The 13,490-nt window shown below is 40.4% G+C and overlaps 1 protein-coding gene across 7 annotated transcripts in view; it reads left to right on the forward strand.

Moving 5' to 3' along the window:
* Positions 1–13,490, forward strand: part of skic3 (SKI3 subunit of superkiller complex) — a 130,885-nt gene that overhangs the window by 88,926 nt on the left and 28,469 nt on the right. For all 7 annotated transcript variants that reach the window (XM_048528389.2, XM_048528386.2, XM_048528387.2 and 4 more), the window contains 3 exons: positions 6,764–6,841; positions 11,679–11,803; positions 13,190–13,313. In XM_048528389.2, the coding sequence (XP_048384346.1) occupies positions 6,764–6,841; positions 11,679–11,803; positions 13,190–13,313 (327 nt within the window). The remainder of the gene's footprint in view (positions 1–6,763; positions 6,842–11,678; positions 11,804–13,189; positions 13,314–13,490) is intronic.

The following is a 13,490-nucleotide window of genomic DNA, read 5'->3' on the forward strand; positions in this document are numbered from 1 at the left end:
CATCTTGCTGGAGGTGGCGGAAATGGCGTCTGACGATCTTCTGGATGTGGATGCTGGTGGGATGGTAGGTGAGGATAAGGGGAGCCCTATCGTTGTTGCGGAAGGGAAGAGAAGGGGTGAGGGCAGAAGTGCGGGAAATAGGTTGGACCCGATTGAGGGCCCTGTCAACAACTGAGCTAAGGAATCCTTGGTTGAGGAAGAATGTGGACGTTTCAGAGGCTCCCTTGTCAAAGTTGGCCTCATCTGAACATATGCGACGGAGACGGAGAACCTGAGAGAATAGAATGGAGTCTTTACAGGAACTGGGGTGTGAGGATGTATAGTCCAGGTAGCTGTGGGAGTCGGTGGGTTTGTAATAAATTTGTTGATGTTAACTAAGAACTCACTGATGTAGAGAACTACAAATTTTGCCTTTTTAACACACAAAATGTAAGTTATTGCTTTGTTTGTTTACCTGCTATGAGTTAAAACAGCTTGCCTTTTGTATGTGGCTTCATTTAAACATAGACCATTTATTTGCTGAGGCCTGTTCTACCAGTTAGTGAGATCATGGCTAATTCTGGGACCGAATTTCATATGCCTGCCTTTTCTCCACATTCTTTAATATACTTGGTTAACAGGGATCTATAACTACTGATTTTAAAACTGATTTACCATAACATTAACTGCCTTTCTTGGAGCAGAGTTGCGAACATCTGTTACACCTGCATGTAAAGTATTTCCTGAAAGTTCTAGCTCTAACTTTGTCTATCACTCAACATAGTGACCCAGTCCCTGATCATGCCTAAATTTGTAGATTCAGTTAATCTGTCAATATTTCTGTAGTGTTATACCTTTAGCTATATTGCTTACCATGCTACTTATTTTGGTGTCATTGCCAAATTGGATATGTGACTCTCTAACCCAGAATCTGTTCTTCATAAATGTCATAAATGGTTAAGACCCCAAAGCAGACCTCCAGGGTTTTACTGTTCGACCTACAAAAGAATCTGAAAGGCATGTGGATGAGGCCATGAGTGAGTACTATATTACAGCAAAGTACAGTGGACGCTGGAGATCTGAAATGAAAACTGAATGTGTTTGAGAAGCTAAGCATGCCTGGCAGCATCCCTGAGGAAAGAAACCAAGTTAAGGTTTCAAGTCTGATACAACCCTTCTTTGGAACAGAGTTCCCAAGAAGAGTCATTCTGAACATTAAACGTAAATTTGTTTCTTTCCCCAGCAACATTGCCAGACCTGCTGAGCATCTCCAGTGATTTGTTTTGTTCCCATTCTTACAGCTGTATTTGGTGTTATTGTATGAATTTGACTTTGATTTATTGTTGTCGCATGTACAGAAATACAGACAAAAGTGTTGTTTTAAGTGCTATACAGGTAGATCTTACTACGTACATGGAGGTAGAAAAACGGAGTGCAGAATACAGTGTGACCTCTGTAGAGAAGGTACAGAGAGATCAAAATCAACATTTGAGAGGTCCATTTAAAAAGCCTGATAACGGGAAGAACTTCTCTTGAATCTGTTCATATGTTTTATATCTTCTGCCTGACACAAGAGGATGGAAGAGAGTATAGCCAGGATGGGAGGAGATTTTCATTATATTGGTTGCTTTCCTGAGATAGTGGGAAGACTAGATTGTGTCACTGGATGGAAAGCTGGCTTGTGTGATGGACTGGGCTGTGTTCACAACTCACTGTAGTTTTTTGTGGTCTTGGGAAGACCAGTTGCCGTACCACTCTGTGATTGTATCCAGATAGGATGCTTTGTGTTGCATTGATTTTAAAAATTAGGAAGAGTCTGTGTGGGCATGACTAATTTCCTTAGCCTCCTGAGGAAGCAGAGGGATTGTTGTGCTTTCTTGATAGTCACGTCGACTTGGGTGACCAGGTCAGATTCTCGATGATCATCACCCGCAGGAACTTGATGCTCTCAAACATGTCCACCTAAGCACCGTTTATTCAGCAGGCGCATGTCCTCCAGTCTGTTTCTTGAAGACCATGATCAACTCCTTTGTTTTGCTGATGTTGATGGAGAGATTATTGTCTTTACACCACGCTGTTAAGCACTCAATCTCCCTGTATTCTGTCTCATTGTTTTGATATCCACTCTAAAACAGCGGTGTTGTCAGCAAATGTGTAAATGGAGTTGGAGCGGAATTTGGCCACGCAGTCGTGAATGTATAAAAGGGACCTGAATACACAGCCTTGTGGGGCACCGGTGTTGAAGATTATGGTGGAGGAGGTGCTGTCACCTATTCTTACTGATTGCAGTCTATAGGCTGGAAAGTTGAGGACCCAGTTACAGAAGGGAGAGCCAAGATCTAGCTCTCAGTTTATTGATGAGTCAGTTTAGAATTATGGGTTTGAAGGTGGAACAGTAGTCAATAGCTAGGAGCCTGACATAGGTGTCTTTGTTATCCAGATATTCCAAGGATGAGTACAGGGCCAGGGAAATGATGTCTGCTGTAGACCTGTTGTGCCGGTAGGCGAATTGCAAAGGATCAAGGCGGTTTGGTAGGCTGAAGTTGACATGAGCCATGATTAACCTCTTGAATCTCTTCATAATTATGGAGGTCAGACCATTGTCGTTGAGGCACGCTGCATGATTTTTCTTTGGCACCGAAACAATGGTTGTCTCTTTGAACCATATGGGGACTTCAGATCAAAAGGAAAAGTTAAACTTGTCTCGCCCACACAGGATCTGAGTGCACAGCCGGGAACTCCATCAATTTGTGAGTTCGCTCTCAAAGGGTGATCTAACATCTGTGGCAGTGACCGTGTATAGGTGCATTCAAGGCTGTTGGAATAGGTGACATTATTTCACTGACTGCTTAAAGGGAGCAATAGAATACATTGAGCTCCTCAGGTAGGGATGTATTTTTGTCAGATTCTGTTTAACTTCACTTTGTAGCCCATTTTGTTGTGTAAGCTTTGCCACAACAGATGGGTGTCCATGTGGTTAGTCTGGGTCTCAAGCTTAGTTTGGCATTGCCTCTACAAGTTGGTAGTCAGACAATATAAGTATGCCCCAGTGACTGTGGGCATGGAATCAATAAGTGAGAGCAGTTGACACCACTAAACTTGAAAATATACCTAAGCAAAATTTATAACCTGGAGCAGAAAATACTTCTCTCAGTTGGGGGGAAAAAATATTTTCAACAAATATTTTATAAAGTCACCTGACAAAGGAAGCTGTGCAAAAGACATAATTAAAACGATGGATATGAAAACTGAATAAATTACCATTTGAGAATTATAAAAGTAATGAGAGATATTCCTGTATGCAATAAATTATATAGATACAAATTCATTCAAAGTTTATTTGTGGCAGAGATTAGTGTTATAGTCAAAAACATTACATTATCAAATATCTTACTGTACTATCTCTTCCCCAAAACTTCCAACAAATGACATAGCGGGAAAATATTATAGGGATAACAGTCCTCTAAAACTTCGTTTGGTAATGCAACTTTTTGCACGTCACTTTGGCAGTGTTTTTTTAATCCAGAAAACATCAAACTTCTCTCAATTTTTCATGCATTTCCAAACACCCAAAGCTCTTGGCCTTTATGCTGTGATGTTGTATTCCCTATTTCAAAATTAGTTCTGTGCATTCTCGGTTTTTTTAATGTGTTTATTACCATGTTTTCAAAATTGCAATTGCATGTGAATTTTTTCACCATATTCCTAGCTGTAATGAAAATACATGCTTTTCTGATTTATGCACGAAGGTCAAGTTCTAATCAAAGACTGGGGGTGGATGAGCACAGCAGGCCAAGCAGCATCTTAGGAGCACAAAACCTGATGTTTCAGGCCTAGACCCGAGATAACCCACTTTTTGTTATCTTGGATTCTCCAGCATCTGCAGTTCCCATTATTTCTAATCAAAGACTATTTGTTTGTTTTTTTTTCAAAAAAAAACTTGTGCTTGCAATGAGATGGTGACAATAAGGCTTCTTCTTGAGCTACTGCAGTAGAATTGTTGTCGATATTAAAAACACTGGAGAATTTGTATGGAAACTTAGAAACAGGATTTCCTGTTTACATTCGCAAAATGACTTTTTTTTTCCATTGGTCAGCATTTAATTCAATGTGTTATTTATTAGAGGAGTGAGCAAGTCTCAAGGTATCATTCTGCATATAATGTGCCTATTGAAAATTTTAATTTCAGGTTTACAACCTCTCATCTTAATTGTTTCCCCTCCAAGATGCTGCCTGGCCTGCCAAGTAGTTCCAATCCTACTTTGTCTTTTTTTTTGAGGTTTTCAGTATCCATTGTATTTTTATTTTGGATTTAAAACATTCATTTTGTTTCATGCTAAGGGAAGACTTTAAGTTAGGTTTCCAACCCCTGACTAGTACCCTTGCCATGAGCAATGAATTATGTCAGATCAAATTGAAGCAAAATGTGTAACAATGCAGTCCTGAGAAACGGCATTCAGCCCAGAAACAGAGTTTATATCCCAAAAGGATTTCTTAGCTTTCTTATTGTACAGCAAAACCCACCTGCTAAAAGCAGAAATATGCTAAACTTGCTAGATCTTGCTGAGGGGTGCAAAGTAGCCATATGTGCTGTGTCACAAATATGACCTGCTCTAGATTTAACTAACTTGAGTGGTTGGAATCACATCTAGCTGAAAGGAAAACCAATCCTCTCAGACTGCAAGACTTCCCCAGGGCAATGTTCTAACTTGAAGCAGCTTCACCTTTGATTTATATTTGTTCATGGAATGTGAGTGCCACTGGCTAGACCAGCATTTGTTGCTCATCCCTGATTGTTCAGAAGACTGTTATGAGTCAGCCACATTGCTGTTGGTCTGAAGTGACATGTAGCCCAGGCCAGGATAGAATGGTTGATTTTTCTTTTTTTTACAGGATGTAGTGAACCACATGGGTTTTTGCAACAATTGACCATGGCTATGGTCCAGATTTTCATTGAATTCAAATTTCCGCATTTGCCGTGGTGGAATTCAAACCAGTGTCCTCAGTACGTTGGCCTGAGATTCTGAATTTCTGGTCCAGTAACATTACCACGATGCTGGCACCACCCTCCGTGCTCCTCTCTTTCCCACCCCCCCCCCCCCACTCCCACGCCACGTCATGTGAGGTTTGTGATTTATATGTAGTTAATGTAATTTATTTAAGAGTTTAGATTTAAGCTAATTGTGTGGGTTTTGGTCTAAAGGGATTTAATGATCAACTTGTAGGTATTTCTATATCCATTGTCATTTTTCTTAAAAATCTAAGAGCAAGTTCTCAGACCTAGCCTAGAATTAACTAACTTGTAAGTGATTGGAGCAAGGGGAAACATCCATACCTTTAAGAACATTTTTGGATTACAGTTTGTCAGTTTTGCAGAAGTCTTGGCTGAAGCTAGATGTGAAGCTAGTTGCTGTTCAAAATAAAAGACAAGTTTGAATTTTTGAGAAATAGATTATTTGAGTGTAAGGAAGTAATTTGAATGTTTGAGATCAAAAGTGTTTGGTTAAAACCTGGAATGGCCTATTTGAAGCTGGGAAAGTCTAAACTCAGTTTTATGAAGGCTCAAGGAACAGGATAGCAGATTCTCAAGATGGGGAATTTAAGCCATTGTTAAACCCAAAATAAATGGAAGAATTGTGGATTCTAGAAATCTGAATCAAAATTGCTGAAGAAACTCAGCAGGTGTGGCAGCATCTGTGGAGAGAAAGCTGGGTATGATAGAGAAGGGAATTCTTGTATGAGTATTGAGAAGGGATGCTTTTGGGATTAGTGGAATTGATTTTACCATCTGTTTCAAAAATCTTCAAACTTGTGTTATATGCAAGTATGGTTTAAACTATTTTATCTCCATTGATTTTGCACAATAAGCTTATACTTTCTTATTAAAAGGGAATCTGCAGAATTTTTTTTTAAAATCAGTTGTTGAATGTGGGCATCACTGGCTTGGCCTTATTTTCTGTCTCTAATTGCCCTTGTGAATCTGGTGGTGAACTGCCTCCTTGAGTCATTGCAGTCCGTATGCTGTAGGGAGGGAATTCCAGGATTTCCACTCGGCAATAGTGAAAGAGCGGTATATATTTCCAAGTCAGGATAGTGCATAACTTGGAGAGGAACTAGCAAGTGGTGGTGTTCCCACATATTTGCTGCCCTTGCCCTTCTAGATGGAGGTTGTTGTAGGTTTGGAAAGTGCTGTCTCAGGATCTTTGAATTTCTGCTGTGCACATTACAGATATTAGCACTGTGAACCAAGTATTGGCCGTGGAAAAAGTTGAAGTTTGTAGAAATGGTGCCAATCAAGCAAGCTGTTTGCATGTTGGTTGGACTGTATTCATGCAGGCAAGTGAGGACTATTCCATCACATTCCTGACTTGTGCCATGTAGATGGTGGTCAGGGAGTCATGAGGTAAGTTACTTGGTGCTGGATTCCTAGCGCCTTGCCTGCTCTTACAGCCATTATAGTTATATGGCAAATTCAGTTGTGTTTGTGGTCAGCGGTGACCACCAGAATGTTGGTGGTGTGGATTGTGTGAAAGAACACTTCATTGATATCAAGAACAAAATGATTTTCAAGCCTGATTTCTGTGTGGGATCTGACATCATTGTAGTAATACCAGTTGCATGTGGAACCAACGTTTAATATGGCATGTTTCATGTTCCTGCTCGAGACATTTGGATCATGTCAGTGCATAAGTATTTTGTGATGAGCTGTGTTGCTTGCTATGCCACTGAGGGTATGATATTCACAGAAAATTGTTTTCTTTAAGAAAAATGGTTATGTTTTCAGAGCATTTGTGCTACTCCAGAATACTGAAGATGAAGAAAAACTTAACTGTGCTCAGAGAAATTGGATGCGAGCTTTATGGTAAGTTATAAATGACTGCTGAACAATACGTGTTTTTACAGTTATCTTCCATTTTATTTCTGACAATGAATGCTATAAAATATATTTAGAATATATGTACCAGTAAGTTTTCTTTAAACAACCGCATACAGTGTTCACTTTATTATATAATAATCACTTGCATGTAGTTGTTTTTTTGGGACTTTTCATAACTTTAGGAATTTTGCAGGAATGTAGTGGCATTGTGATCATGTCGCTGGACAAGTAATTCTGACAGCACTGATTTTTGCCAAGGTTGATTGATTGATTCAAATCACATCAGTCATAAATAATCCAAGAGGAGACTAGTTTCACTAATAAGAGATTATCATTAAATGTGGTAAAAGCTATTTTAGGTCATTAATTACCCTTGGAAGGAAATCTGCCAGCCTTATTTGTCTTCAAATCATAGCAGCAGCTTCAGTCAGAACAAGTGAAGGCAACAGACAATGTATTGCCACTGACACCCACATCCCATGAAAGAATAAATAGAATAAAGAAAAAGAAATTGGGTTTAAAAATAAATCAGAGTATGAAGCTCTTGTCAAGCCGACATTGGAGTTGGTGTTTTGATGTCCTCAAAAATGCTTGCACAAACCAAGGATTTTTGTTTTTTTTTGGGCTTTTTTATAAAGAATCATCTTGAGATTTCTCCAGAGCTACATTTTGATTTTTGGGGCCTGATTATTCATTTCAGGGCTACTTTTATCATTCACTCGCTCTAATGCATTTATTAGATATAGTGCTGTTAAAGTAACAATTTATTTTGTATTTGTCTTAATGTTCGGGGCATTTAGACGAGCAGAAACAGGGTTAGAATTCATCAGTATTCTCAATTACTATCATCAGTATATTAAATGTAAACAGAAACACAGGGAAACCTTAAATTTCCTTATTTACCACCTTATTTAAATTGACAATAAGCATTAGCATGCGTCAAAGATTTTTTTAAATAAGTAGCACATATTTCATCAAAAAAACATTAATTTGCAAGCAACTTGTTAGTTCAGTGTCTCCCAGTTGCTGAGTGTTCTTTAATTGATAGGTTTAAAACTCACAAGCCTCCCCTCATTCCCCTTTGTCTCCAGCTCCTCTTTCCACTCCCTTTTATAGCCACTTCCTTCCCCCTCTTCTGCAACCAGTGCTTTCTCTGCCACCTGCCATCCAAAATTTTCCTTTGCTACTGCATTCTCCTTTCCTCCTCGCTCTGCCCATCAGATATATCTGCTTCTGGATCCTGTTCCCTTTGCAAACACTGGCTATGTGCACCCATCCCCACTTGTCATTTTTGGCACTCACTTCTCACCTTGCGCAGCAACCTCAGTTCCAGTCTCGCCCATTCTTAACCTGGCAGTGCCCAGCGAATAACAACATGTTTAAAAATCCTGTCTGAATTTTAGGTCCCACCTAAAGTTGCTGAAATGTTGATTTCCTGTCACTAATTTTGCCGTTGGTGATTTTCATCAGGTCACTACCTCCAGAACTGACTTGTCTGCAAATGAATCCAGTTAAGTTAGTTAAATAGCTCTTGAGAGCTTGTGGAAACCAGCTGGAGATTTTGAGGGGGGTTGCAAAGGCTGCACAATTGGTCATGTAGAGAGCCAGGTGCATGGAGGAAACCAGCCATTGCTGCCTTGAAAATTTAGCTGAAATCATGAAAGGGATAACAGCTGACAAGGCACACTGGTCCCATCAGGAAAGCCTAAGTTAGAATGAGTCTTTAGTATGTGTTTGAGCAGTCCAGGGGATTGACTTGATGGGCCAAGGGACGCCTTCTGTACTGTATGATTCTATGACCCCTTAGATTTCAGACCCACTGACAAGCAGGAAGGGCAGAGGCTTGAGTACAGGAGGGCAGCAGAGTGGTAGGAGGGTATGGGAAAGCCTAGTCCTCAGTTTGATATCAGTGATAATGGGAACTGCAGATGCTGGGGAATTCAAGATAATAAAATGTGAGGCTGGATGAACACAGCAGGCCCAGCAGCATCTCAGGAGCACACAAGCTGACGTTTCGGGCCTAGACCCTTCATCAGAGAGGCGGATGGGGTCAGGGTTCTGGAATAAATAGGGAGAGAGGGGGAGGCGGACCGAAGATGGAGAGAAAAGAAGATAGGTGGAGAGGTAGGGAGGGGATAGGTCAGTCCAGGGAAGACTGACAGGTCAAGGAGGTGGGATGAGGTTAGTAGGTAGGAGATGGAGGTGCGGCTTGGGGTGGGAGGAAGGGATGGGGGAGAGGAAGAACAGGTTAGGGAGGCAGAGACAGGTTGGACTGGTTTTGGGATGCAGTGGGTGGAGGGGAAGAGCTGGGCTGGTTTTGGGATGTGGTGGGGGAAGGGGAGATTTTGAAGCTGGTGAAGTCCACAATGGTATCAATGTGGACTTCACCAGTTTCAAAATCTCCCCTTCCCCCACCGCATCCCAAAACCAGCCCATTTCGTCCCCTCCCACCCCCCTTCCCCCCCCCCCACTGCACCACACAACCAGTCCAACCTGTCTCTGCCTCCCTAACCTGTTCTTCCTCTCACCCATCCCTTCCTCCCACCCCAAGCCGCACCTCCATCTCCTACCTACTAACCTCATCCCACCTCCTTGACCTGTCCGTCTTCCCTGGACTGACCTATCCCCTCCATACCTCCCCACCTATGCTCTCCTCTCCACCTATCTTCTTTTCTCTCCATCTTCGGTCCGCCTCCCCCTCTCTCCCTATTTATTCCAGAACCCTGACCCCATCTGCCTCTCTGATGAAGGGTCTAGGCCCAAAACGTCAGCTTTTGTGCTCCTGAGATGCTGCTGGGCCTGCTGTGTTCATCCAGCCTCACATTTTATTACCTCAGTTTGATATATTGCCTTCTGATCACTCATGGTATGCTCATGTCCCACTTTCACCCTTTTGAAGAGCATGAGAGGATGTACCATGGTGACTGTGCTGCAGAGGGTACCCTTGCAAGATGTGAGGATTACTGTTCTGAAATGTCTGCTGGCTACACTTGCCCTGGACAGACTTAGTAATCTGTCGTCAAACTGTGACCAATGGGGAAACCAAAGAAGAGAAAGATATCTAACTTCTGTGTTAGAAGCCTCAACAGTGCTACAATTTCTTCAAGCAACAGTCCTGTTATGTTAAATAGAGTGTAGTGAACAGCATCCCTTTCATTTTTTTGCGTTACAGCTCCTAATCACTCTTTAAACACTAGGGATGCATATCACACCACCTTCATCTTGTTCATGATCAGTCAGTCTGGACATATCCATTGCTACCTTCTCCATTATGGTCGAAATATGCAAGCTGGACTTGTCTCCAAGCACTTTGTCCAATTTTTTGCAAGAATAAATGAAAAAAGGGATACTGCTGCTTGTTACGATCAGTGCCATTAACTCATTAATTAAACTGCAGGTATCCATGTTGGCAAGTTTTCAACACTGAGAATACAACTGAATGTTCAAACTGTGCCATGTGCATTCATTCCACTGGCTCAGGCTCCTTAGTTGGAAAGCCTCCTGGCCAAATATCCAGAATCCTGAGGGTCTGGGTAATGCAGTCATCTTGCCTGAATGAGTAAAGTCATTGAACCGCTTCCAGCACAGTGCCAGGTTCCTCCTGACCACATTATATTTTCTTATTTCATGTAATCACAGACATGTTGCAGTGTAGAAGGTTACCAGAAGGCTTGTTGCATCTGCATTAGCACTTCAAATGAGTGGCACCAGATAATGGCAATCTCCTGCTTTTTTTCTGTACCCTTGAGCATTATTTCTGCCTAAATAATCATTCCAAGTCCTCTTGAATGTCTTCACTACACTCTTTTAGGCAGTGATTCCATACCTTTTCTACTTGCTATGCTTAAGAAAAAGTATTTTACTATTTTTGCAAATCACTTTAAAGTCATGCCCTCTGGTTTTTGATTCATTGTCAGTTTGTTGTTTGCTTGGTTTGGGATATTGGTCTTCTGCTACCCGCGTGGAAAGTGGGCTCCCTTTCTTTTGCTTGTTGCTTCACCGAGGACCTCCTGATCCTGCATCTATAAAGTGAGGGGCAGTTCAGACCTCTACCTTTCTTATACCATCTATGAATGAGTATACATCTGCATACGAATGAGTAAAACAACAGCTGCAATAATGGGTGCTGTAGGCTGTTGAATTCAACTTTGCACTTGCTATGTCCTATCTCCATTCTGCCCCTGAAACTACCAGTTAACTCCCTAACCCGCATTCTGGCCAGTGCGCATGGGCCCCTGCCGTGAAAATGGACAAATGGGATTTGCGTCTCTTCATTAGATAAAAATATGAAGATATCCCATAAAATTAACAAGTCCAATTTATATAAACTTTGTAATCCAGCTAATCTTTACATACTAGATGAATCCTTTTTATTTTAAGTTTCAATACTAGTTGTTGTTATATAACTGATTACATTGGCGCTGCATTTTGCAGCACAAGACTATCCAAAGTATAATCCAAACATGTCACAGCTCTCATGCAAATAGTGATAGCAAATAGTTCTATCTTTGTATAGAAATGGAGAGAACTAAAAATGAATCAGATTTTTAAGTTTTAAAGTTATTATACATGTCTAGCTTGGATAAAAAATCTCCAGCCTAGTAATTAATGCCTTAGATTGATCATATAATGCTTTTTCAAAATATGTTTTGTTACGGTTACATTTGGAGTTTTTATCTTTTGGATTAAATAAAGATCAGCTGTAATGTGACTGCCCTGAAAAACATTAATTATTGCTCTTTGTATTTACCTTGTGGGTGAGAACACACACAGCTTGAAGTTGACCTTGCTTCCACATTGAAGTCGCCTTTCTATTTTTTAGTGCTGCAGGTCAGTATGAGAAGGCCATCCAGACTTACAAGTTGAATCCACTTGTGGAGTTTGATGATATAATTTGTCTTGCTCTGGCTTACTTGAAGAAAGGGCTTCTTCAAGAGAGTGCCAAAGGTAAAGTTGGGTTTAGCGTGAACTAATTACATGGGGAGACCCTGAAAGTCAGATATTTTGGTGTAAAGTGTACAGTATTTATTAGCCTAGATGTATAGGTTTGCATCTTAGTTTAACCAATATATGATACAAACAAACTATGAAATATGTTTTTAACTGTTTATAAGTCAAATTACAGTAACCTGCATTTGAGGTCAGCAATGAAGCAGTAGTGGTCACTGCTGCCCTCCAAGAAACTTGCCTATGAAGATAGGATGATCTCTGGTGTAGATTAGCTGTTTTCCACTGTGGATCTAGTGTCAAATCAAGTGGATCTCCAGGCATCTAGCCATCAAGTCAACTATTTTCACAAACAGCAAGGATGTAAAATGCACCAATCATCCTTCACTTGTGAATATAATCCTACAGAGACCAAATAAATGAATAGAATATATGGCCAGAGTCAGAAGTCACAAGACACCAGATTATAGTTCAACAGTTTATTTGAAAACACACAAGTTTGGAGTGCAGTCCCTCTGTCAGGTGCGGGGGCTGCAGTCCGAAAGTTTGTGCATTTCCAAACAAACCTGTTGGACGAGAACTTGGTGTCATGTGACTTCTGACTCTGGCCATATATTCTAAAGTCACATGACACCAAGTTCTCGTCCAACAGGTTTGTTTGGAAATGCACAAACTTTCGGACTGCAGCCCCCGCACCTGACAGAGGGACTGCACTCCAAACTTGTGTGTTTTCAAATAAACTGTTGAACTATAATCTGGTGTCTTGTGACTTCTGACTTTGTTCACCCCAGTCCAACACGAGCATCTCCACATCATAGGATATATGGGGTTAAGGTTGAAATTGAGATACCACACATTTAAAAGTGTGTGCGCTTATTAAATTTGTGGAGACATTTGACATTTCGTCATAATTTTTCAGCAGTGATTGTATTTGTTACTGCCCCCTTGGGAGAAATGTCAAATTAGAGGCATGCAATTTCTCAATGTCCATGTTCAACTACACACGGATATCGTAAGTTTCAGAAGAAAGATTAGTGCTAGTGGTTTTGCCATCGTTGCCACCACAAAATTTGAGCCTTTCTTGAAGTGGGAGGGAGAAAGCTGTTGAAAGATTAACAACAGACACTGTTGTGTTTCAAAGTAATTCCTTTTTCTGAATTTGATTTCAGCAGCTCTGCATGGAAAAGTACTGTACAATACTACCTTGAAGAAAGTGATTTAATTGTGACCAGTGAATTCTTGCAATCAATTCATCCAATTGATATTCTACAAGTTGTTAGCCAGATAGTCATAATTAATCCTATTATGCATGCGTTCAATTTTTTTATGTAATAACAAGCTTATCAGTTGAGGTTTGATTTTTTTTTTTGGTGTATTTTTATACAGCTTATGAAAAGGCTTTAACTATTGCCCGTACAGAGAAAGAGAAAGCACACATAATGATTGCACTTGCAATGATTGCCTTCAGAGAGGGTAGAATGGACAATGCCAAGACTTTACTCTTCAAATGGTAAGTATGTATAAAAACTCAATTTTTGTTACTTGCAACCAAATGAAAATTGGAATGGCATGTTTCTAGTTTTGTTCTTTGTAAATTATAAATTTTGATAATTAAAGGATTTTTGAGGTAATTTGAATCTCGTATACAAAGTTTTTGCATGTCTGCACAAATTACATTTTTACATAG

The sequence above is a fragment of the Stegostoma tigrinum genome, chromosome 3 (genome assembly GCF_030684315.1).
Source record: "Stegostoma tigrinum isolate sSteTig4 chromosome 3, sSteTig4.hap1, whole genome shotgun sequence".
NCBI classification, from domain to species: domain Eukaryota; kingdom Metazoa; phylum Chordata; class Chondrichthyes; order Orectolobiformes; family Stegostomatidae; genus Stegostoma; species Stegostoma tigrinum.